Source organism: Melopsittacus undulatus, chromosome 12 (assembly GCF_012275295.1).
Source record: "Melopsittacus undulatus isolate bMelUnd1 chromosome 12, bMelUnd1.mat.Z, whole genome shotgun sequence".
NCBI classification, from domain to species: Eukaryota; Metazoa; Chordata; class Aves; order Psittaciformes; family Psittaculidae; genus Melopsittacus; species Melopsittacus undulatus.
Window position 1 is genome coordinate 20,272,425 of NC_047538.1, and position 23,770 is coordinate 20,296,194.

General features: G+C 51.0%; 3 protein-coding genes across 4 annotated transcripts in view; 1 reads left to right on the forward strand and 2 right to left on the reverse strand.

Annotated features, from left to right (window-relative positions):
* Positions 1 to 1,532: 1,532 nt before the first annotated feature.
* Positions 1,533 to 5,003, reverse strand: PSMD9 (proteasome 26S subunit, non-ATPase 9). Of its 2 annotated transcripts, none has more exons than XM_034068334.1 (6): positions 4,854 to 5,003; positions 4,616 to 4,715; positions 3,780 to 3,973; positions 3,034 to 3,135; positions 2,438 to 2,526; positions 1,533 to 2,323 (listed from the first exon to the last, which is right to left on the reverse strand). In XM_034068334.1, the coding sequence occupies exons 1-6, from the start codon at positions 4,965 to 4,967 to the stop codon at positions 2,296 to 2,298; spliced, it is 627 nt and encodes a 208-aa protein (XP_033924225.1). In that variant the 5' UTR covers positions 4,968 to 5,003; the 3' UTR covers positions 1,533 to 2,295. The 2 variants fall into 2 exon arrangements, with proteins under 2 accessions (XP_033924225.1, XP_033924224.1); XM_034068333.1 differs by having other exon boundaries at positions 4,616 to 4,718.
* Positions 5,004 to 6,144: 1,141 nt separating this feature from the next.
* HPD (4-hydroxyphenylpyruvate dioxygenase) lies at positions 6,145 to 10,984 on the forward strand. Its single transcript, XM_034068400.1, has 14 exons — positions 6,145 to 6,159; positions 6,377 to 6,403; positions 7,303 to 7,365; positions 7,881 to 7,985; positions 8,162 to 8,204; positions 8,287 to 8,369; positions 8,496 to 8,585; positions 8,675 to 8,778; positions 8,922 to 8,999; positions 9,133 to 9,295; positions 9,600 to 9,671; positions 10,094 to 10,216; positions 10,337 to 10,453; positions 10,612 to 10,984. The coding sequence occupies exons 1-14, from the start codon at positions 6,157 to 6,159 to the stop codon at positions 10,720 to 10,722; spliced, it is 1,182 nt and encodes a 393-aa protein (XP_033924291.1). The 5' UTR covers positions 6,145 to 6,156; the 3' UTR covers positions 10,723 to 10,984.
* A 6,190-nt stretch (positions 10,985 to 17,174) lies between these two features.
* The window catches only part of SETD1B (SET domain containing 1B, histone lysine methyltransferase), a 47,134-nt gene continuing 40,538 nt past the window's right edge, over positions 17,175 to 23,770 (reverse strand). The window contains exons 13-18 of the mRNA XM_034068319.1: positions 21,883 to 23,439; positions 19,791 to 19,957; positions 19,365 to 19,496; positions 18,627 to 18,746; positions 18,142 to 18,279; positions 17,175 to 17,426 (exon numbers count right to left, since the gene is read on the reverse strand). Of these exons, the coding sequence (XP_033924210.1) occupies positions 17,253 to 17,426; positions 18,142 to 18,279; positions 18,627 to 18,746; positions 19,365 to 19,496; positions 19,791 to 19,957; positions 21,883 to 23,439 (2,288 nt within the window). The 3' untranslated portion in view covers positions 17,175 to 17,252. The remainder of the gene's footprint in view (positions 17,427 to 18,141; positions 18,280 to 18,626; positions 18,747 to 19,364; positions 19,497 to 19,790; positions 19,958 to 21,882; positions 23,440 to 23,770) is intronic.

Consider the following 23,770-nt stretch of genomic DNA (forward strand, 5'->3'; position numbering starts at 1 on the left):
GCCCCCTCAGAGCCGTCTCCAGACCCGCTCCAGGCCTCGGTGCCTCCCGTGACCCACAGCTCACCCGGAGCTCGGCCGCAGCCTCTGCCTGCAGCCAGCGGCTGTTCCCAGGCAACGGCTGCACAACGGCTCCTTCCGCCGCGCCCGAGGCCGCCGGGGCAGGGCAGGGATGTGCGGGGGGACCCCTCGTCCCGACCTCGGCCTCGCTGAGCTCAAATAAGAACAGTTTCTGACTCGAATCTGCTTCTCCTCCTGCCCTGCTGGGAGAGGAGTTTTGTTACCAGCTCACATCATTGCCTGCACCTGAAGAGGCAGCTGCTCTGGGTTCCAGTGTGGCACATCCCTCTGCTTCCAGTCAGGGGAGGTGTATGGCTTCAGGAGCAGGGATTGAGCCACATCTCTGCTGGGTGCAGGGAGGCAGCTTTGGTCATCAGCACCTGCACATGCAGCTTGTTCAGGGATGGTGCTTTTCCCCCCACCCGGTAGCATCCAGCTCCTCGATCATGCAGGAAATGGGAGTGAGCTCTGCTCTCCAGCATGAAAATCGTGATTATTCCAGCTGAGAGCAGCTCCTCTCCTGCTCTGGCCCCATAGCAGGGGTCTGAGTGGGGTGTAAGGAAACCCAAACCTCACCTCCCCACAGCAGGTTCTGTGTTTATGAGCCTGGCTGGGATTGTTGAACCCATTCTCATCAGGACACACAACACCAGGGGCTGGGGACTCGGTGCTTGGAGCAGACTTGTACAGAAGCCTCCCAGAGCTGAGGGCCCTGCACAGCCTGCAGGCACCCTGCACCCTGCAAGGGAAAGGAGCTCCCTAAGAGCAGGAACTGACCTGGCTGATGGGACTGGACTGAAACCCAACCTCATTTCCAGTGGGATTCCAGCTGCAATGGCCGTTGTGGGTCATAGAACCTGGTGGAGCTCAGCAGTGCAGGCCTAGCCTCAGAGCTGCTCTGCTAAAACAAGGCAGGGTGAGAGGGCCCCAGAACAAGTCCTGTTGTTGTCCTCCAGGAGATGGAGCAGACACCACCACGTTTACCCCTCTGAACATCACTTGAAAGATCAGAGTGAGATGGGGTTTGATGGGGATCCCATCCAAGGACCATCACCATGGGCCGCTGCAGGAACACTTCCACTGCAGCACCACGAAGGCTGCAGGAATCCCCAAGCAAGGAGCTGTGCACTGAGGCTTCACTGCATCTGCTCTGTGCATTCAAGCACAAACACTTGATGTATTCAGAGCAAACCTGCTCCATTTAACACAGAGCCCTGGGCAAGCAATTGCAGGGGCTGAGGTTCTACTTTCTGAGCCTGTTTCAGGTCTGGTTAATATCAATTAGAACCAAACTGCTCATTAAGAGTCCACAGCCTGCTTATGAAGCGCTGAGGAAAGACTTCTGTGGGCTTCAAAAGGAAGGTGAGGGGGGCAGGACTTTGTGTCTGCACACATCTGGGTTTAACCCACTTAAACTGCCCCCCAGTTCTTGTCCCAAATAACAGCTTACATTACCCAAAAGAGTAACACAGGAGTGCAGAGAAGTTCCTCAGTTTTATTGCTTTGGGAGAGTATTCTGAAGGTCAACTGGAAACAAGCTTAATCCCAACCACCCCCAAAATCCCCTCAAAGAGTTTAAGCACCCCAAACCCAACCACTGCAAATAGAAAGATAAAAAAGAACAATTCAAAGGAATGGTGAAACTGGATCACAGGTACTTTAACCATGACTTTGGGAGCTGCTAAAAGTGAATCAAAGCAGAATTATAGCCCCTGTTGCTTATCTCATTAACTTAATGAGGCATTCCAAAACTTTGGTGACCTCAGAAGTTGTAACATGGGGGAGAGAAAGTAAAATCTGCACATTTCTTGACTATCACCTACTGTTAACAACACCACAAAGTGCTCCAGGACTCTTTAATGTGTATTCCAAGATGTTCAGTGAGGAATTGTGTAAGTGAGGTGAAAAGGAATGGTCCATTATCACCAAGAGCATCTCACGCTCTTTAGAGCCTTTATCAGGTGAGGTTTGGGTCTCTCTATAACCTCATTCCACTCTAATACAAGGCATAAGAGGAGAAGCCAAGTCCTGCAGTGCTGCAGGTTATTCCCGATGAGCCAGCGCCATCCTGAACTGCAGCAGGCCCTGCTCCATCAGAACCTCTCCAGACTCTGGAGCCTGGCACCCAGAGCTCACAGCCTCCAAATCACTTCTGTCACCAAAACCACAGAGTTCTCAAGCAGATCAGAGTCCAGAAAGCAGGCACAAGCTTCGGCTTTATTGTTTTCCAGGCAATGGTTATCTCTGCAAGGGAATGATATTGCAGCTGAAAAAGAAGAGGGGAGAAGGAAACATTGAAAGGCACAGATGTGACATGGGATGAATCAGCCACCACAGCTGCGTGGAGGCTTCATCTGTTCTAAGTGAAAGAGCAGCTCACCCCAGGAGGCCCTTCCCAGCCCAGCGCTTTGGGATCAGCCCCACGTGCACTTTCCTGCCACCACGGATCACAGTCACACTCAGGGGACTCTGAAACACACAAGATAACAAGACAAAGAATAACTTCCCAGCACCAAGGCAAAGCTCTTCTTCCTTCTGCCAAAGCACCAGAAGGGTTTAGGCACAGAGATGTTCTTTAGCAGCACCCACTCCCGTCCCTGCAGCTCCATCTGAAAGAAGAGAGCATTTTGTGTACAGACATCTCCAGATCTCTCACTTTAAATCACTTGATGGCTGTGGCAGCATCTTTGGTGAGCCCACCATGAGGGTGGCAGAGCAACACAGCTTGCTGCTGCAGGGAGCCTCCAGGGGAGAACAGGCAATGATGATGCTTGCAGCAAAGAGCACACACCTCTTAGCTCTCTTATAACCAGCAGGGATTTGCTCAGTGCTGTGAGGACAAGGCTGAACCAGCACCCACTGAACATGACATTGTTTCTGACATAAAACCGATGATGCTGGAGAGCTAAGTGAATAGAAGCAGCTGTGGCTAACAGAGACAGGCAAGAGAGTGCAGGCAGAGCAGGAGGAGCTCACCCCTTCGCTGTGCTGCACCACTGTGGCGAAGTTCTGCAGGTTCTGGAAGTTGTTCACGTTGACAGAGCCAAACTCCACAATCTCATCATCCACCTGGAGTCCCTGCACACAGACAGAAGAGAGATGAGCGCCTGACTTCTCCAAAGACAAGAGCATCCCCTTTCACCCAGCCACATGCAGACAGATGTGCTATGATGCTACTCTTCTCCCTATTCAGGTAACTCTCCATGCCCTTAGAAAGCTGCAAGTACTCACCCCTCTGTCCTGTTTTATTATAGAATCATAGAGCAGTTAAGGTTGGGAAGGACCTTAAGATCATCCAGTTCCAACCCCCCTGCCATGGGCAGGGACACCTCACACTAAACTATGTCACCCAAGGCTCTGTCCAACCTGGCCTTGAAAACCACCAGGGATGGAGCATTCACAACCTCCCTGGACAACCCATTCCAGTGCCTCACCACCCTCACAGTAAAGAATTTCTTCCTTACATCCAATCTAAACTTCCCCTGTTTAAGTTTGAACCCATTACCCCTTGTTCTATCACTGCAGTCCCTAACGAAGAGCCCCCTCCAGAAATCCCCAGCCTGGAATGGTCAGCGAGGCCTGGAATGAGCTGTGTGGTGCAAGGACAGAGGTGGGAACAGAGCCCTTACCCCCTAACCACCCCCCAGCTTACCCCCCCCTATGACAGGAGGCAGTGGAAGCCGTGTGCTGTGCTCCCCCAGAGCCATCAGACCCCAGCTCACCGAGATGCTGGCAGGAGAGCCTGGGCTGACAGCATTCACCCTGGCGAAGGCCTGCGGCAGGCTCTGGCTCTGGCTCTGTGCCTCGGCCAGCGCCTCTGCCTCGTCCCGGGCATGCTTCTCCTTCTCGCGGGCGTGCAGCTGGTGCAGAGCTTCCTCCACCTGCTTCATGAGGGCCTTGTGATCGTTCTGCAGACCTGCGCTCGGCCGGGCACACGGGAGCAGAGGGAGTCACAACCGGGGATACCAATAACCTCTGCTGGTGTGTGAGGGTTCTGGTGCCAGCCCTGCTCACACAGCCCAGCACATGTTTGGCTATTGGTAGAAGTTAAGACATAGAAAACCACACAAAAGTACCCCCAAAACCACCCCAGTTATTCCTTACCCCAAGTTGATTCTACAACCACAAAATCACTTCACAAATCACAGACCCCGGAATGACTTGGGTTGAAGGGACCTCAAAGCTCATCCAGCTCCAACCCCTTCCACAGGCAGGGACACGTTCCACTGGAGCAGCTGCTCCAAGCCCCTGTGTCCAACCTGGCCTTGAGCACTGCCAGGGATGGGGCAGCCACAGCTTCTCTGGGCACCCTGTGCCAGCGCCTCAGCACCCTCACAGGGAACAGCTTCTGCCTAAGAGCTCAGCTCAGTCTCCCCTCGGGCAGGTTCAAGCCATTCCCCTTTGGCCTGTCCCTACAGGCCCTTGTCCCAAGCCCCTCTCCAGGTTTCCTGCAGCCCCTTTAGGCACTGGAGCTGCTCTCAGGTCTCCCCTCCCGCTGCAGACCCACCCCAGCCCAGAGCAGCCCCGCAGCAGGGCTGGGGCTCCATCCGTCACTCACAGGCGATGTTGTGCCGGGCGGTGCGCACTTGGTACAGGTCGATGTCATCGCGGGGGAAACCCTCTGCGTCCACCAGCGGCTCGTTCATCCCCACGCCCTTCTGCTGCGAGGGAAGAAGCATCCGTGGGGCCGAGGCCGGTGCTATAGGCCGGTGGTACAGACCGGTACTACAGGCCGGTGCTACAGACCGGTACTATAGGCCGGCCCCGAGCCCCTCCCGCCCCCCCTCCGCACTAACGCTCTCCAGCAGCTCGTAGCAGGCCTTGATCTGCGCCTCCAGCTCGTCCTTGCGCCGCACCAGCTCCTGCACGTCACTGACGGTGACCGGGCGGCTGCCGCCGGGAGCCTCCATGGCCGCACCGACCGCGCCGGCAGCAGGCAAAGCGCGTCACAGCCGGGGGGCGGGGCGGGGGCAGGCCCCGCCCACCAGGGGGCGTGGCCAGAGCATCGGGGGTGTGGTGTGACGTAGCGTTAGCAGTGACGCAGCGTTGGCACTGACGTAGCGTTGGCAGCCGCACGTGGTGGCAGGACCATGGGGCAGCAATGGGCTGGGGCCGCTGGGATCAACAAGGAAGTGCCGGGACCTGAGCTTGGGCCACAACCTCATGGAGCGTTCCAGGGGTAGGGAAGAGCGGCTGGAAACTGCTCATGGGAGAGGAGCCCCATGGGGGTGGTGGTTGATGGAGCTGAACATGAGCAGCTCCTGCCCAGGCAGCCACCAGCATCCTAGCCTGGATCAGCACCAGTGCAGCAGCAGGGCCAGGGCAGGGGTTGTGCCCTGCATTGGGCACTGGGGAGGCTGCACCTGGAATCCTGTGCTCAGCTCTGGGCCCCTCACTGCAAGAGAGACCTTGAGGTGCTGAATGGGGCCAGAGAAGGGAACGGAGCTGGTGCAGGGCCTGGAGCACAAGAGATGGGGAACGGCTGAGGGAGCTGGGGGGTTCAGATGGAGAAGGCTCAGGGGGGACCTGATGGCTCCCTCCAAGTGCCTGCAGGAGGATGGAGCCAGGAGGGGCTGGGCTCTGCTCCCAAGGAACAAGGGATAGAACAAGAGGAAACAGCCTCAAGCTGCACCAGGGCAGGTTTAGATGGAGCTGAGGAACAATTCCTGCCCCACAGGGTGCTCAGGCATTGGAACAGGCTGCCCAGGGCAGGGCTGCAGGCACTGGCCCTGCAGGTGCTCACACACTGTGGAGACAAGGCCTCAGTGACGTGGGTTAGTGATGGGAACAGTTGGACTGGATGAGCTTAAATGTCCCAGTTGGAAATGTCCATGTCCATGTCCATGCACGCTCACCATCCGCATTCCACCTTGCTGAGCCACAGCCAGGACTGCCAAGGACCCCGTGACACCTGCAAGCCACCCATGGGATGAAGCTGGTGGATCCCAGCCCAAACCAAACACACACCCCCAAGTCACAAAGGCTTCAGTTGGGGGTGGGAGAAGGTGGAGCTGAGGAGGAGCTTCCCCATCCCACCACTATATTAAATGTCCTGGACTCGCACTCTCTCTGCCGCTGTCACATCACCAGGGCACAAAGATGGTGAGGGGCAGCAGATGGGAATCAAGCATTTGGGGTTTAATGGCACGGGACATCTAGGAGCTTTACTGGGGTTAATCCTGCTTGAATTCAGCTGGTTTAGTGGCTGTTCTTCATGTAAAAGAGCTGTGCCTCCCACACTGACCTTTGGATCCAAGCTCCATGGGGGCTGAGGTACCCTCCTGGACCACTAACATCTCTCTTTCTGCTTCTCTTTCAGACATCTTACACGGACAAGGGAGAAAAGGTAAGAGCCATTTCGTGTCCATGGTCCTGCTGAGAAACATCAGCTGTGTTCATGCAAATAATACTCCTTCCTTACTCCTTGATTATCTGGTACAATCAGAACTAAAACTCCTCTCTGGCTGCAACGCACAGGACGTGGTTCCTCATCGTAAACCAGCGTTAATAATTGGAACCTTTTCATTTCCTTTTCCTCTCTGGTTCGGGAGGCGGGTGACAAATGGGTGATGGGTCCAGCCTGAGCCGAAGCAGGACCTTCACTGCTTACAACATCTATTTCCATTCACCACCTTTTCCCCCTACCAAATGCTTTCCAGCCCATGTCTGCGTCCGGCAGTGGGTCAGGGGGTGATGGGGAGCAGAGCTCAGGGGAAGCTGTCCCAGTGCTGGGGTTGTGTAAAGGTGGCTTTGGGGTAATTAATGTTTAACAGCTGTGCTGGCAGCTCATGGGGAGCACTGGGGTGGCTGCAGCGCCAGAGCTGGGGCATTGCAGCATCCACCCGCAGAGCAGTGTCCTGCAGGACCAGCTGTGAGGCACTTTGGAAGCTGCTGCTTCAGGGCAGGAGAAGGGAATTCACCTGGTTTGCTGTGAGGGTGCTGAGGCACAGGGTGCTCAGAGAAGCTGTGGCTGCCCCATCCCTGGCAGTGCTCAAGGCCAGGTTGGACACAGGGGCTTGGAGCAGCTGCTCCAGTGGAAGGGGTCCCTGCCCGTGGCAGGGGTTGGAGCTGGATGAGCTTTAAGGTCCCTTCCAACCCAAACCAGGCTGGGGCTCTATGATTGAGGTGTATTCACAGGAGATGATCAACAGTCACAGCTGCTGCTTCTCCCTGGCCCACAGATGAGCAGTGCTGTGGGAAGAGCCATGGTGACATCTCTCAGCCCCGTTTTCCCTTTCCCTTTAGCCCCTGCGAGGCCGCTTCGTCCATTTCCACTCCATCACCTTCTGGGTCGGCAACGCCAAGCAGGTGAGAGGCTGCCTGCAGCTGGGCATGGGGCAGACACAGACACTGGTTATTGGCTGCTGGGGGGGCGTTCCATCCCAAAGCTGTCCCTGTCCCACCGGCAGGGCCTCGGGCAGTGGCCTTGAGCACCTTGCGCAAGGCAAGGGGCGCTGCCGGGGGTGTGTGCAGGGAAACACACACTGGGACGTGCGCAGGGCCATGGGCACCAGGCTGCAGAGCAATGAGGCCTCGTGGCAGCAGCTCTGTGGCACTTGCTGCTAAAAGCCATCATTGAGTTTAAAACCTTTCTGCTTCAAACCTGAGCTGCTTTTCATCCAGCCTCACACGTGAACATGACACAGGCAGGAACATTTTGCCCTTGGTGACAGCTCCCCACCTGCCAATGGCCATGCACACACCATAGTGGCTGTTACCCGTGGGCTGTTGGTGATGCTCCGGTTTGGGGGAGCCCTGTGGAAGTGGGGGGTCACCAGCACTGATGTGGCTTCAACCAAGGGGGGGCTCTCACCTGTCCGCAGGCTGCATCCTATTACTGCAACAAGCTGGGGTTTGAGGAGCTGGCATACCGGGGGCTGGAGACTGGCAGCAGGGAGGTGGTGTCACATGTCATCAAGCAGGACAAGGTAAGGGGCTGATGCCACTGCCACGGTGGAAGTCACGGGTGGATGAGCTGCTGTTGGGCATGTAGGTGCTGCCAAAACCCATCTGTGCCATTAAACCTGCACCTGAGGTGCCTCTGCCCAAGGCTGGGGCTGCAGCCATGCTGCAAAGTCTCCATTGCTCATCTCTTTCTTGCCAGATCGTGTTTGTTCTCTCATCTGCTCTCAACCCAGGCAATGAGGGTAGGTGTCTTGTGGAGGGGAAATGGCCATGGTGGAGCAAAGCAGCTCTGCTCACGGCCGTGGCTGCTCTTGCTCTGCGCAGAGATGGGTGAGCACCTGGTGAAGCACGGTGATGGGGTGAAGGACATTGCCTTCGAGGTGGAGGACTGCGACTTCATTGTGCAGGTAAGGCAGCCCCACTGCTCCATCCCGCACCCTGAGCCAGTGAGGAGAGGCAGGGAAGGGCCTGGGGACGTGTCCCCCCCAGCCCATTAGAGCTGCAGCACAAGGAGCCTGTCTCCTCCTGCACAGAAAGCCAAGGAGCGCGGTGCTGCGGTGCTGAAGGAGCCCTGGGTGGAGGAGGACAAATTCGGGAAGGTGAAGTTCGCAGTGATCCAGACGGTGAGAGCAGGGAGCTGTGGGGCTGGGGAGCGGCCTGGACCTGGGGGGTCCCCAAAAGGCCACAACAGAACCGCTTTCCCCTCTTGCAGTATGGTGACACCACCCACACCCTGATAGAAAAGCTCAACTACAAAGGCCTCTTCCTGCCCGGGTACCACCCGCCCCTCTTCAGGGACCCCCTGCTGCCAAAGCTGTGAGTGCTTCCCAGAAGGTTCTGCCCAGCTCTTTGTCACTGTGTGCCCATGGGATGTGCCACCAAGGAGCTGGATAGGACCCCACTGTGCTGTGGTGTGCCCCTGAGCCCAGCTGAGGGTCACCCTTGGCTTCCCCCTGCAGACCTAGTGGCAAGCTCAACTTCATTGACCACGTTGTGGGGAACCAGCCCGACCTCCAGATGGTCCCAGTGGCAGACTGGTAAGAGTGGGGTGGAGCAGCAGCACCACTCTGCTGGGCTCATGCTGATTAAGTGCCAATTAAACCAGAGCAGAGCTTCATTAGTGTGGGGATGGAGCAAGGGACTTGATCGTGCCCTTTGTGGCCTGGGCAGGTACCAGAAGAACCTGCTCTTCCACCGCTTCTGGTCAGTGGATGACAAGCAGCTGCACACGGAGTTCAGTGCCCTGCGCTCCATCGTGGTCACCAACTACGAAGAGACCATTAAGATGCCCATCAATGAGCCAGCGTTTGGCAAGAAGAAATCCCAGATTCAGGTGAGTGGATGCTGGTGGTTGATTCATCAAGGCTGCTACTGCCTGGAGTGGGGCTTTGATGAAGGCAAAGGGAGCAAGGGGGGTCAGTGATTTGGAGCTGGTGCAGACTGGAAAGCAACCCTGGCTCTGCTCAGGTCCCTGGGAGAACCACCAGGCCAGAGCTGTTTTGCCCCTGATCTCACCAACAGTGTCTTCATTTCATGGTGTCCTGAGCTGATTTTGCTGTCATGACTTCAGCCCCCACTCAGCCTTTTGCACACTGTAGCTGTGCTGGCACTAACATGGTGGCATTTTCTCCCTGTAGGAATACATTGACTACTATGGAGGGGCTGGAGTGCAGCACATCGCGCTGAACACCTCTGACATCATCTCAGCAGTGAGTGCAGCCCCTGTCCCATCCTGCTGGGCACAGCCCTGTCACAGGGCTGCTGGGCTGAGCCACCACTGCACATCACCCACCTCTGCCTGGGGCAGATGCTGCTCGACTGAGCCCAGCTGCTGCTGAGTGCTTGGTTTTGGGCTCCCCTCCAGACCAAGGGGCCTCCAGAGGTGCTGGTGGGTCAGGGTGCAATGAAGCATCCTTGCACAGTGGCAAACTCTCTGCATTGCCTGGAGAGGGCATCTTGGGTCCTCCTGTTCCTGGTGCCCAAAGTGAGATGGTAGGAGAGGTCCCCACACCGGGCTGGCCAAAGCCATGGGAAAGTGTCACTGCCTCCTGACACTGCCTGTCGCAGGCAATGCCCTTGACACAAACCAGCCCCATGCCTCACCAACGCCAGGGTCTCCCCTGCCTTGCAGATCACCAACCTGAAGCAACGAGGGTTGCAGTTCATGGATGTCCCGTCCAGCTACTACCAGATGCTGCGGGAGAGGCTGAAAACTGCCAAAATCAAAGTGAAGGAGAACATTGACAAGCTGGCGGTGAGTGAATCCAGCCTGAGAGGGAAAAGGTTTGTCTGGAGCTAGGCCAGCTCCATGAAGTGTTTTGCAACAATGAGGGTGTCACAAAGCGATCCCCTTGCTCCTGTTTCTTTCCTCCAGGAACTGAAAATCCTGGTGGATTTTGATGAGAAAGGCTACTTGCTCCAGATCTTCACCAAACCAGTTCAAGACAGACCCACGGTCTTCCTGGAGGTCATCCAGCGGCACAACCACCAGGTTGGTGGGGATTTCACAAGGATCTTGGCTTTAAGAGCTCATGGCCATCACATACCATCACCCAGGCAGCTCTTGGTGCTGCTCCTTGCTGGCCACATTGGAGATGAAGGACCTGCTCCCCATCCCCATGGTCTCTCATGTTGCTGTCATCTCCACAGGGCTTCGGTGCCGGGAACTTCAAGTCTCTGTTTGAAGCCATCGAAATGGATCAAGATGCAAGAGGAAACCTGACTGTGCTGGAGCCCAACGGGGAGACCAGGCGCATCTAAGAGGGGGCAGAAAACAGCCTCACCCCTCCTGGGCTGAGTCACAAATGAACTGGGGAACAGCCCCTGTTTTGGTAAATACCCAGACCCAAGTGCCATGAACCCAGGGAAGCTGCTGCCAAGTTGGAAGTGCAGAAGGACTCAACACCTACCCCAGCCCAGCTGAAGACCTGCAGCTATGGAGGAAGAGAGAAGAAACAACTGGGAGTGTTTAAATTTAGTGTAGCCAAGGTTTTCTGTTAGGTTTAGGACTGCGGGAAGCCGGGAGAGGAAAGCTTGGAGGCCTTGGCCTCTGTGTATCTCATTTTGTGAGGTTTTAATTGCTTTTAGACTCGATCTTGAATTAGCTGAGATTAAACACATGGGTTTAGGATGGCTACAACATTCTGGAACGAGACTTTATCTGATTTACCTATTTCAGCCTTCACAAAGAAACAGTCTTGCTCTAATACCTGTAAATTCCTGCATTAATGAAGGGTTGGGTTTTCTCCCATGTTCCAAGAAGGAATTGCTGGCATTGGCACAGATTCCTTGGCTCATATCCCAGTTGCACACGCAAAGCTCCCTCTGTGCGTCGCTCTGGTGTTGTCACTGTCCTTTGAAAGGGGACCTTCCCCAGTCACACGATTAAACCCTTTTCTGTCACCGCTTGAGTCCCTCATACTTCACACATGGCAGGCTGGAGCCTCTACCTCATGCTCATGTGGCTGCAGGTCAAGTGCTCCCTGAGGACCCCACAGACCTCAGCCCACAGCTGCTGAAGAACATCTCAGGGTCTCCTAACTCTGCACATCTCCCTCCACAGCCTCCCTGCTCCTGTTACCCAGTATTGAAGCTGCTCAAACCCTGACGAGCCAAAGGCCCTGCCAAGCCCTTGGCTCAGGTCAGGCTCCTTAGACCAGTTTCAAACAGCCACCCTCAAGGCTGAGCCCTGCTACCTCCTGCCCCACACAGGCTGTCCTGTATCTGCATCCCTTCCAACACAGTGGCCAGTGACAGAAACCAGTCACCTACAGCCCAAGTTCTATCTCTTTCACTCCCTCCTCCATGAGCCACACCATTCACCTCTACTCTGTGTGTCTTTTCTAAAGCTCAGAGAAGCCACTTTGGCCACTGCCATGCTCACAGCAACCCCCAGTGAGGGAGGGGGTCACGTGGCAGCTCCAGGCTGTGCTTCCATCCACATCAAACCCCAGTGGTTCCCCCTTCCTGCAAACCACAGGTAACAGGATTCACTTCAGGTGTGAATAAACTGATTTAAACCAAAGAAACCAAAGGGCCTCTGACCCAAACCAGCTACACCAACACCCACTTGGCAGGTTAAGAGCTTTCTCCTCCATGAAGTTAAAACAGTGATTAAGAAAAGGTGAATTCAGAGAAATCCAGGGCAGAGGCTGCAGGAGCAGAGACCCCTCACAGGCCTGGGCTGCACCACTGAGAGTGGATGGGACAGGGACATCCAGCAGCGTGGCAGGGGCTCCAGCTCGTAAGGGTTGTAAGAACCTTTAACACTAAGACAGTTTTAAGTTTGTAAACTTAAATCACTCACGTACTTCCTTCATGCAATAGAATGGTGCTGAAAGTAATCTGCCATTTCCTGCTCACCAGAATTGATACCTTCAGTTAACTCTGCTGATGCTCAGCTCTTTGGACTGTTCTCTTTCTGGATCTGGTTCCTTGCCCTCACTTGGTTCCAGCATGGGTCTGAGAGCAAAGAGCTGCCCTGGCTGTACATTAAGCACAACATAATTTTTCTGTAAGAAAAGTCAGTATATTTATGGTTTCCTTTATAAAAGTTACTATAATACAATGGTACATAGTATTCAATTCACAAAAATATGAACAAATATATACAGCATGACACATCCACAACAAAAACACTTTCTTCAAAACAAGATACATACTGGTGACAGATTCTATATGCACAAAACATTCCTAAATTTATAAACTGGCTTAACGAAAAGAGAAAGCAGAAATCTTCAAAGCAGAGTTGGGGTTTCTTTTCTTTTCGTGTGTTAAAGGAACTTAAAAAGAACAAAAAGGATTTGCTTTTCATTTATTGCAGACCATTTGACTTACCTCCTTTTAAAGGAGGGCCCTTATTTTCACACTGTGAATTGAACCAACCGGAAAACTGCAACGATTGGGAGCGGGGGTTGTTCTTTCCACTTCGCTTTGACAACTGCCCATTGGGTTGTGAGTGCCCGTTCCGCTGTGTTTCGTTTCGCTTGGACAAATACTACAGTGGCAATTAAGGAGGAAACTCATGGAAACAAAACACAAATATTAACTTGAAAACAATCCAGTTGCAAACTCGCTTAAATACGCTTTAGGTTGTCTATTAGACTGTACACATTTCCTCGCTTGAAATAAATAGATTTTGCACATTAGGTTTCAGACGGAGGGGAGGGGAAAGAAGAAGCCTTGACTTGGCAATTTTTTTGTCTTCAGTTTCTTAATGCTTCTAATTCCATCTATTTATTTGACAAAAAAACCCCATCTTTATACAGAATTTACATTATACAAAGCTTGACACAAGCTGTAAATGCCACCAGCTCCTTTGCTATACTGAAGTCCTTCTTCCTCCCCGTCTCCTCAACATGATTTAGAGCTGGGATCTGTTTAAAAAGAACTCCAAATTACAATAGTCACTTTTAATAAATTATTTACATGCTCTTGAAGTACAAAGAAATCAGCAAAAAAATTTTCAACATGTTTCTACAAGAAACAGTGTCTGAAGAGAAGATTCTTGACTTTGCCTATGTACAGAAGATGCTTTTTTTTCTTTTTGATACTTCAAAATTCTTTTTTCCTTAAATTTTTCATTTTATACAGAAATGCACTGAAATGATCCCTGAAAAAGGTCACAAAAACCAGAACTGAAAGTACTGTCTGTTGGAGTTTAAAAATGGTTTTGTTTTTCCTTGTAGAAATAAGCTGCTCTATACAATATAAATACCTGCAAGATGAGCCCGTTCCCCAACAGTCACAGACCTCTTATTGGGACCAACCTGGAACTGCAAAAGGGGAGAACCGAATGGATAAATAAAGGTGTTGGGCAGCAGCAGGTGGGACCTGCAAGCACAGAGCTCACTTCCTAGGAACTCCAACCGTGGAGGCATCTGCACCCTGAACCCCAGCCAGCTTCATGCTGGGAAACTAAAGGTTTAAGCTCTAATTCCAAAGCTTTTGCACTGTTCTGTTGGGTCATCTCACCTGGGGAGATAGAATTCTGCAGGGAGCATAAGGTCTCTCTTTTAGGCCTTAGGTTTCAATTTAGGTGAAAATAAACTGGGGACAGGCTCTCGAGCAACCAAAACAACTTCAGTAAATCTCTCTGTAAAGCAGCACATGCTGGTGAGGTTTCTTTTTAGTCCTTGCCACTATTTCCATGGGGTGCCTGTGCTGACTACGGAGGCAAATGCTGGGTCTGATCCAGGCTGGGGTGTGAATCGCACACCTACTGCCTTTCCCTCATCTCACCCCTTTCTAAGTACAAGCCAAAGGGCCCAGGAGGGATTAAGAGAGGTATCTCTATGGGGCTGCCTTCCAAAATCACGTCCGTGGCTGCAGGGCTCCCCTGTCCTGATGAGACCCCACCAGCGTGCCAGGACAGAGCAGCCACAGGCAGCTGCGGCAGCTCATGGAAATCACTAAACCACACATAGAATCCTCACTGTTAAGATGATTTGGTTTGGGAATGGGGCAGTTTTTGAGACAAGAGCTGCACAGGTAGGACTCTGCAAGCCAAGATTTATGGGGGAGAAAAGCCTCAGGTTTGGCTTTGAGACCAGACTAACGTGATTTTTCAGAAGTCCAACAGCTCTGTTTCCTACTGGGGAACTACTGGGAGCTTGGCTCCTCCAAAAATACATGTTGTTTGCCTGGGATTCTAAAACCAGATGGGTTACAGGCAATTTTAGAAGTACCCAAGTGATTTAGGTATCCAAATCCCTTTGGCACTCCTAAAAATGCAGTGAAGAACCCCAACCTGCAGGTCTTGTTTCAGAAGACCATGACCTGCCTCCTTCCCACCTCTCTGCAACAAAGATTAAGGCAAACCACAGGGGCTAATCCCATCCAGAGCACACTCATATGCCGTGAAATGCAACACTGTCAATGGGCTGAGCCATCTGGGGTGTCTTTGCCCCCACAAAACCACTGTTAATGCACTGGTCTGATGGACCAGAGAGGAAGAAGGCCAGGGACCTCAGCAGAACTGCCATACGCAGGGGCTTCAGTTCTGAGAAACAGGAAACTTCTGTGCATTTCCAAAGCTTTGAAAGTAAAAGGCCAAGCTGCAGAGCTGCCAGCTGGAGCATCAACACAACATGAACCTGACTTAACCAAAGAATACAACAAAACTGAGCAGCAGGTTTAGCTCCCAAATGCTCCTGCCATCGCTGCAGTTACAACGTTCAGTGACAGAAACTAGTTGTGCTTCTCATCATTTTAGGTTCTGGGTCACTGTTACCCAACTGCTGGGGAGGTTTACAAAGCTGGGGCAGGGAGGGGGGGAAACAACAAACCAAACCAAAACCAAGAGATGAGACTATGGGTTCTCCAGTCTCAACAACAACCTCCTCACCTCAGACAGAAATACAGGCAGTATTAAGGCAGCTCGTAGCAGTCTGTGTGTTCCTATTCTTTCCGGCTTTTTGTCTGAAGAAGTGCAGTGTGGGCCTGGCAGCTCCATGTAACAGCTGGAAAACCTCCCAGGAAACTCTTTTGCAAGGTGATAACCTCTGATGGTGGAGCTGTGGTGACAGAACAATTATCCCTGATTTTGAAAGGCTACAAGAACACAGCTGTGCAATTTGTTCTGTTGGGGAGAAGATGTTTCGTTACGCAGATCATCTTCCCATTTCATAATGACATTGCAGCTTCCCCTTAGAAGCCAATTGAAAAGGTTTTAGTACAACTAATCTCTACTTTTAAAGCAGGAGAAGTTCAATGCAAGTTGAAAAAGTGATCCTGTCTATACCTGAACGGTCATTTAACATTTCCAGATCACATCCAAAGAAGCATTTCTTTGGTGCTTTGCCCCATTTTTAAATGGAACCTCTCCAAGAGCTGCAGCCTTCAACTCAGCACATCTACAAGGACAAAATAGATCAAAAAAACATTTCAAAACATGCCTTCCAAAATTAAAGAAGCATTAATTTTCATGCTGTAGATGGGGGAGGACAGGATTGATCCCAGGGACACTTTTACTGTGTTCTTATTGGAGAGATAGGACCACCCCAGGCCAAGTTACTGAGTAACAGAGGGAGGAGAGCAGTGCCGTGCAGCTTGCTCCTATCACAGGAAGCATTTCCCATATTCAAGGACAGAGCAAATACTCCACGTACAAGCTGAAAGGGCAGGGAAATGCAGACAAAAATGAGAGAAAATTAATACAAGACACACATCAGCCTGTTTCCCATCTACAGGAAGGAAATCCTATCAAGAATGTGGGCCATAGTGTACGCTTCCAAGGAGGGTAAGATCCCTACAGTGCAAACATGGGCTGAATTGTCCACTTAATCTCAGCTTCAGCCTTTTTTGCATGCAAGACAAACTGGTCTCCAAGAAACAGGCATCCCCAAAGGCCACACACCGTGCCACAATGCTACAGCAACACAACTGACTCGACTCCTTACTAGTCATTGTGGTATCCACGTATTTTTTCACGTACAGGTGCAGAGGTTTTGATCCCCCAATATACCAGCATGGCATATGAAAATTAGAGACAAGCCCAAAGCGTTGGGATCTGCAGCTGACCTGGCTCTTCCCCGGGTGTCTGGTTTAGGGGGACTTGCTCAGGCTCATCCCTAACAAAAAGGCAGGACAGTTCACCTGGAGTCTGGTTGCAGACACATCTCCATACATACACACACCCGATCACACACACACAGAGCCCCATTCACACCCCCTCAAGCCTCTGGCTTGCTCTGTAACATCAACCTTACATTTATTTACAGCTTACTCTGAGAAATCTGTGCAATTTCAGCCAATCAAGCTCCCAACAAACCCTATATGGCATTTTCAGTCTCTGCTTCACATTTAAACGTTGAATGTCTTTTTCAACCAACAGAACTGATGAGAAAAAGGTAGCAGCATTGATGAAAAGATGAAGGTTTAGAACAACAATTGAAAAAAAAAAGAAAAAGGTACCATTATTCCATTCTGGAGCATTACTGTAGGGACTGAACAGAGAAGCTAGTGTTTGGATAGACCATGCCACAAAATGGTTATCACCTTTTGTGTGCGCGTAGGATCTGAAAAGGAAAGAGCACCTGAAACATGAACAGTCCTCGTAAGCGTGTGCGCTTTTGCTGTCATTCATGATCCTGGCAGAAGTGCGAAACTTGGGGGTTTTCTTCTCTTTTTTCCTCTCTTTTTTTAATTTTTTTTTCCTTTTTAATTTTTTGTTCCTTTTTTTCCTGTTTTTTTGTTTTTTTTTTCCTCTTTTATTTGGCAAAGTGCAACCACACCTGGTTACCACAGTTTTGACATGGCCGAAGGTGCAAGTGTGACGAGAAACCTTGAGTTCAGTTCAGGGTTCCCCTGCAGTTCTCAGAGCCACAGAGACATGGGATTTTTACATCCTCAATTGGAAACTTGTAGTCATAGGTAATTTCCTCATTCACATTGATGTGCTGTTTGGAGTAGATGACAATCTTCTTTTGAGACTCCACCGTGATCACTTTAGCATAGCAATTTGGCTGCAAGGGTGACAGAACAGGTAATGATTTAGGTTCCTGATGGCCATAGCTTCCCAGCCTCCACAATTATTCCAAGCTAAAATAAAACAGGGCAGTCCTTTCCTTATATAGCCTCAGTCATGCTTTCAGAGTGCAGACCCAGGGGAAAGGTGAGAGAGGGAGGCATGAAGCCAGAAAACAGAGCTCCCCCCAGATGCCATGTTCTGGTCATCTGTGGTGCAGAAGAGCCTGGATGATGCTCCACCAAGTCTGTCACGGGCTTAGTCTGTTACTAACGCTTAGTAATTAGCTCAGGCAGCCAAGCCTTTGAGTGTAGACTGCAATACAGAGCAGACAAGAAAGCAGCTTCTCTAACTGCCAGGGCAGAAAACATTTTTCCAGTGTGGACACTAGAAGGAGACTGCTCCCACTGAATAACAATGCTAAAATTCAGTTTAAGGAAGTATTTGTTAGAGAGGTTTGAACGGTGTCCATCAGGGTCTCCCAACACAGTCAGGAGGATCCTGAGTGCTCTTTGTCTTGCTGCGTGTTTTATTTCTTGGGTCTCATAAATCTCTTTACGCTGGTTTAGACTGCTTTGATTTGCTGCAGCTCATTGACATTTAATCACAACCCTGTGCCCTGCTACTTCTGAACATGGCCCCAAAGTCAGCAAGGACTCGATGGGTTTCTCAGGATGGCAGAGCACAATCCTATGCAAACCCCTGGTACTTACATTGCAGCTGTGATTAATGAACCTGGCGAAGTTTCCGCACTTCGTGGCATCGATGATGGTGTCATGATCCACTCGGAACATGTAACTGCTCCCGATGCCTTCATCCTCGTATCGCTTTTCACGCATGTCAGCAATGACCTACAGAAAACCCCATGGGTCAGGACATGTTGCAGAAGCGATTCATGAGCAGAGACCAATACAATGCTGTGTTTGTGTCACTCAACATATACATGACTCCAAATGCCCCAAGAGAACACAAACTTAACTGAAAACAGAAGCTCAGGATGGGTTTAGCTCCTCAGGATTTGAGTGCTTAGTTTTTATGGGTTGCTGAAAATCCCACCTTTGTACCTCCGAGCCATGCCAACCTCTGCCTAGGTGATGTAGCTAACACCTTACAGCAGGGACTCCAACCCCTGCTGTCATACTTGAGCACTTCTCTCAGGGCTGGTTTCTGCTCAGGTTTCACCCACAGTCCAGCTTACCTGCCTGATGTTCTGACCCACGTATTCAATCACCATCTCATCAGCTGCAATGGGCTCCATAGCAAAAAGGCCCCAGTCATGGATGTGGCTCTTACAGAATTTTAGCTTCTTCTTCCGGAACTGCATGAGGAAAACACCCAAAACCCAAGCCCTGAATCAGTCACAGCACAGAAAGGAAAAGGCTGTCCCAAGGTCCAGCATCTACAGCGCAAACAGCACTGGGGTAATTCAACCTGATTTTAGTTTCCTTCTATCTCATGGTGACAAGAAGGCAGGATAGATGCCATGGGAGACCCCACAAAGTTGCACTACTTGAGGTTCTTTTACCACCGACCACACTATGGGGAGAGCAGACCCTTCAAGGCCATCGGTCTCAGTTTTGCATAACCCTGATGGCTCAAGCTCTGTAATCACCATATACTCATTTATAGCCACAATCTCTGCTTCTCGTAAGTAAGCATACTGTAGTAAGTGTCATGTTTTCCCTGTAACTGCTCCGTCCCTATTTCTTTAGGTAAACTATTTGTGTTGCACATTATATTAAGTTGTATTGTTGCATCAAGTTGTATTACATCAAATACAGGAATGCCAGATACCAGTCAATCCTCCGTCACACAGAGCAGTGCCCTATGCTGAGATGGGCATCACTGAGGTGATATCAAACTGACAGGAGGCCCCTGCCCTGGCCTCAGCCTGCTCCCAACCAGACCCTTCCCAAAGCATCCATGGGTGACCTACCTTGAGCTGGTTGAACTTGAGCAGGTCACTGTCACAGCTACCAGTGAAGGAGGAGAGGAGCCTGCGTTGCTCTGACCGCCTCTCGGAGCCAGCCCGGGTAGAAGCATGAGGTTGGGCAGGGATGCTCATACCCTGAGAGGACAAATGGGTGATCAAAGCTGCTCCAATGGACCCAACACCCTGCAGCCTCCCTGCGAGCAATCCTTTGTGCTGCAACACACCACTGCAGAATGTGTGGCCTCCTAAAACATCCCACATCAAACACTAACACCTCCCCAGCAGCTCCTGGATGACCGACTTGACACAGGCATAGGAAGAGCTTCACCTCCCTCCTTGCCAAAAGGCAGGAAGCATCCACTGTGAGTGACACCGTATAAAACCAGATCCCATTTGCACCTTGGCAGTCAGCACAGGACATGTTCTCACCTGCGTGTCAGCTGGAGGCTCCTCTGCAAAAGCTCGGCTATTGTTGAGGTATTTGAGTTTGTCCTTCTTATCAATTTTGTAATAGCCTTCACTTCGTGCACAGCCCGTGACATGCTCCCGCATCCCATCATCCCGCTTCTTTTTCTTGGGGGTAGAAAAGCTAGTTGGTGGGGAGAAGTTAAGGAGAAACACAGCCAGCAGTGGGTATCAGGCAAAACTTGCTACAGGTACATGGAGCTAACGCCAGGAGCCTGAGAAACTAGGAAGGTTTTGGGAGGGTTGCAAAACAACCCCAACCCTATTGAAGTCACAATCATCACTGAAGCCCACAGGCTAACCAAGAACAGTCTTTCCTTCTTAGCTGTGTGAATTGGGGAATTAAAGTAAAGAGATAATGAAAACTTAAACTCAAAAAGGTTAAGCTGTCAAGAGAAACCTGTTTGAGAAAGGATTTCCCCACAGCACCCGTTATGTACACAGACAGCAGCTGCCCAGCCATCTGGATGTACCATCTTCTCTGTTCAGAGTGGCATGCTCTTGTTCTACCTCCACAAACTCCCTGTAGCCACCCCAAGCCCTGAAGACACTTCACTGATCTTACAGCAGCAATCACCCCCGCTAAGACCAGATGCTCCTGAGCCCAAAGGGCAGGCAGAGAGATGCTGCTCTCACGGCCTCAGTGCATCAGCTCCTTCAGACCTGTTGGGAAGGGTAAGCCCCTGAGCAGATGTTTCAAACCCCAAGGAAACCTGCAGCTGGCCTGGCAAAGAGCCACTGCCCTGAGCAGGCAGAAGGTCTCTGGCTTCTGGAAGGACAGTGGCAGCTAACCCCAAAACACAGCCATGAACACTGTGACAACTGCATTCTAGACAAAAAATGCTCCCTGTGAGTCGTAACATACCCTGAATACCAGAAAACTGGAGCTGGGGGCAGACACAGAGAATTACCAGGGATGACATTTTTCATCATTCTTTAAAAGTATTTCCTTTAAACAATTCAATAAATCTGGTTTGAAGCTATTGCACTGGTACAAAGCCAGGAAACTATAAATTTAATCTTTCATGTTGCCCTTTTGAGAGGCTTTTTAGTGCTAGCATCGTATCATTGACTCTTCTGAGTGGTTTGGGCTTTCCATAAAATCAGAGTCAAGTGGTCTGTAAAAGACCTTTAAGATCAACTCTTGTGCCTTGCAGGAGGTAAGGGATGTGATATCTTAAATCCACACAATCTCCAGCCACACACAAGGTGGTGCATTTGTCTTCTTTAACATATAAACCTGTATATCCTTCCTAAAAACATTACTGGATTCCTAGATTATAAACATTACTAGTCCCTAGATTATAGGAACAGCCTTTTAGGCACCGGATGTCTCTCCTGGTGGCTCTACATGTGAGAACCTTCTTCTGAGACAGCTTTTGCATCCCAAAAATGCTCCCACAGATTCAAAGCTACAGCCTATGAGGCTGATCACCAGAAAATGGGCAGGGAGAGACAGGATGGGGCCAGATCCTGCCTCATTAGCACCAACCAGGGCCCCACATACTTGCTGCAGCAGCCCTAGTACGTTCCCCACCTAGCCCAGGGCTGTGTCTGTCCCTGATGTGCTGCTGAGAAACCAGTGCTGTTATTAGTATTTCTAACTCAAAGAGTTAAAGCTGATAGTACCGCAGCTCATCATTTTGGGCACAGATGGTGAGATTATTTTTACAGCAAGTTTTAGCCCCAGGTTAAAGCCCTGTATGTGCAGACTCAAAATTCCACAGGCAAGCTGAAAAACAAAGTCTGGTTTAAATGCAGACAGAAGCTTCTCAAACCAGCAAGGAAGCCTCCCCAGAAGAGGGGCATACAGATTTTCCTTGCAGTCCTAGACTGAAATGCAGCAGGAACAGCCATTTCTGCAGTATTTTTGTATTGCAGCTTCAGGGAATAAAGCAGTCTAAAATTCCCTGCTGATGCAAGCAAACCCTATTTGAGTAAGCAAATGCTCTTTTCCACCAGACTTAAGTTTTTTGCATTGTAAGGCCTTACACAGTGACCCTCCAGTGCATGTCACACGTGCTGTGCAATGCAGAGAGCCAGCGAGAAAGGATATAAGGATGGAATACCCACAGGGTGTCATTGAGCCAGTCCATACCATTGTCCTGCTGTAACAAGCGGTCATATGTGATACACATGAATTTGATATCTTCCTCATCTATGCCTCCGTTCCAAATATCATACAAAATGGTCATCTCCTCAAACTCGGAGCGTGGCCTGAACTGAGGCTGGGGTGGGGAATACTCAGGGGAAGGAATCGCTGGGAGGTGCTCAGGTGACTTCTTCTGCCTTCGCCACTGCCTTTTAGGTTTTGCGTGAGCTTCTTCCTCCTTGAAGTCTTCATTCCACTGGTTCTCCAGTTCCTTAAATGGCAGTTTCTCTGCAACTGTCTCAGCTGCTATTTTCTCATGGAAACCGTCATTCCTGAAGTCCAGGGTGACGGCTTCAGGGTCTTTTAGTCCATAGAAAGCATCAGGATGTCCACTCAGCAGCTCTTTGCCCACAGCACTTTCCACCAAGGCCACTGGCATAGGAGGAGGTTCTATGGTTTTGCCCGGGTACATATCCAATGAGAGGACAGAAGGTGGTGACCGTTTTGGTCGGCCTGGCCTCCTTTTGGGAAGGACAGAAGGAGGTGGTGGGGGAGGAAGAACAGAAGCACCAGGGGGTACTTCTGACGAGAGCAAAACAGATTTTACTTCTGCCTTGCATTCCTCAATGGGCATTCTTCCATCTCCATGCATGCATGGCAGGACTGCTACAGGTATTGGCTCAGCAGGTGGCAAACCCATGTCCATGTGGAAATCTGCCTGGGGGGGGCTGGCGAAGGGGATAGGGGAAGGAACACTGTTCATGCTGATGGTAAGGGAAGCACCAAGAGGCTCTTTAAAGGGTTTCTCATCTCCATCATCCTCTGACGGTTTCTTGCCAGAAAGAAGGCAAGAAATGGTAGCACCAGCCTCTGGGAAAGTAGGCGTGAAACTGAAATCTCTCCCAGGAGTCCGAGGAATGCCACTGTTGATGCCAGGAGATTGGGATGGGTAGGAAAAGGGGCTCCCTGGGACTTGAGGGGAACTGAGGGTCAAACTGCTTCCTGTAAGGGGAGCATCGCTTCCTGGCGTGGCTGGAACAGTGTCCGTGCTCTGCGACTTCGCAAAGGGGTGTGAAGACTTGACCAAAATGTCCCGCCCAGGAGTCCTTGGAATCTCTTCTTCCATGGACGTTTTGGTCACCATTAAGTGTTCAGGGAACTTTTCTGGAGGGACTAAAGGTTCTTCCTTACCAGGAGTGGATGGTAAGGGAAGCATGGAGGATGGCACTTTGTGGGCTGGAAGCAAAAGAGCATCAGTCTCTGAATGGATCATCACCTCCAGTCCAGGCGTGCGAGGCAGCCGGTCGTCCTCCTCCGTTGCAGAGGGCAGTTTTGTTTTAGCACGAGCTTCTAAGCTGCTGTCCTCAGACTTGCTAAAGAAGCTGCTTTTGTTGGGCAGAGGTTCTCCAAAGACTCCCACTGGAGCTGAGAGACAGAGCACCGCCTCCTCATCTTGAGAGTCAGGCTTTGGACCTTCCTGTACCTCTGGCTCCAGCATGGTGGCAGTTTCAGACTCTTCCTCTAAAAGGGGGAAAAGAAAAGAGAATTAGGAGCTTTGCTTCTATTCAGTTGCTCACCACTTGCCAGTAAAGGCATGTTTAAGATGCCACAATTACAGAACAGCTCAATTCCACTGGGAGGCTTTAAAAACTCCCATTGCTTTACCTTTTGGAGGCACAGAGTGTGGAGTAATTAGACGCTACCACAGACATTCCTAATGGACCATAAAAAACCCACACTATTAATTTGAGGATTAACTACAACACAGGCCAGAACGAAGGTTTTCTGCTTTCAAAACCCCTGCCCACCTTTTGTGCGGACATAAAAAGATTTAGTGGATTGTGGGGTGAGG

Excerpts from the sequence above, each read along its gene's own strand:
- HPD (XM_034068400.1), top strand. Across the intron at positions 6,404-7,302 it reads ACACGGACAAGGGAGAAAAG|CCCCTGCGAGGCCGCTTCGT; the intron begins GTAAGAGCCATT and ends CTTTCCCTTTAG. Across the intron at positions 8,370-8,495 it reads ACTGCGACTTCATTGTGCAG|AAAGCCAAGGAGCGCGGTGC; the intron begins GTAAGGCAGCCC and ends CCTCCTGCACAG.
- PSMD9 (XM_034068333.1), bottom strand. The coding sequence starts at position 4,967 with ATGGAGGCTCCCGGCGGCAGCCGCCCGGTCACCGTCAGTGACGTGCAG. Across the intron at positions 4,719-4,853 it reads GCTACGAGCTGCTGGAGAGC|CAGAAGGGCGTGGGGATGAA; the intron begins GTTAGTGCGGAG and ends CTTCCCTCGCAG. Across the intron at positions 3,974-4,615 it reads CGCCCGGCACAACATCGCCT|GTCTGCAGAACGATCACAAG; the intron begins GTGAGTGACGGA and ends GGCCGAGCGCAG.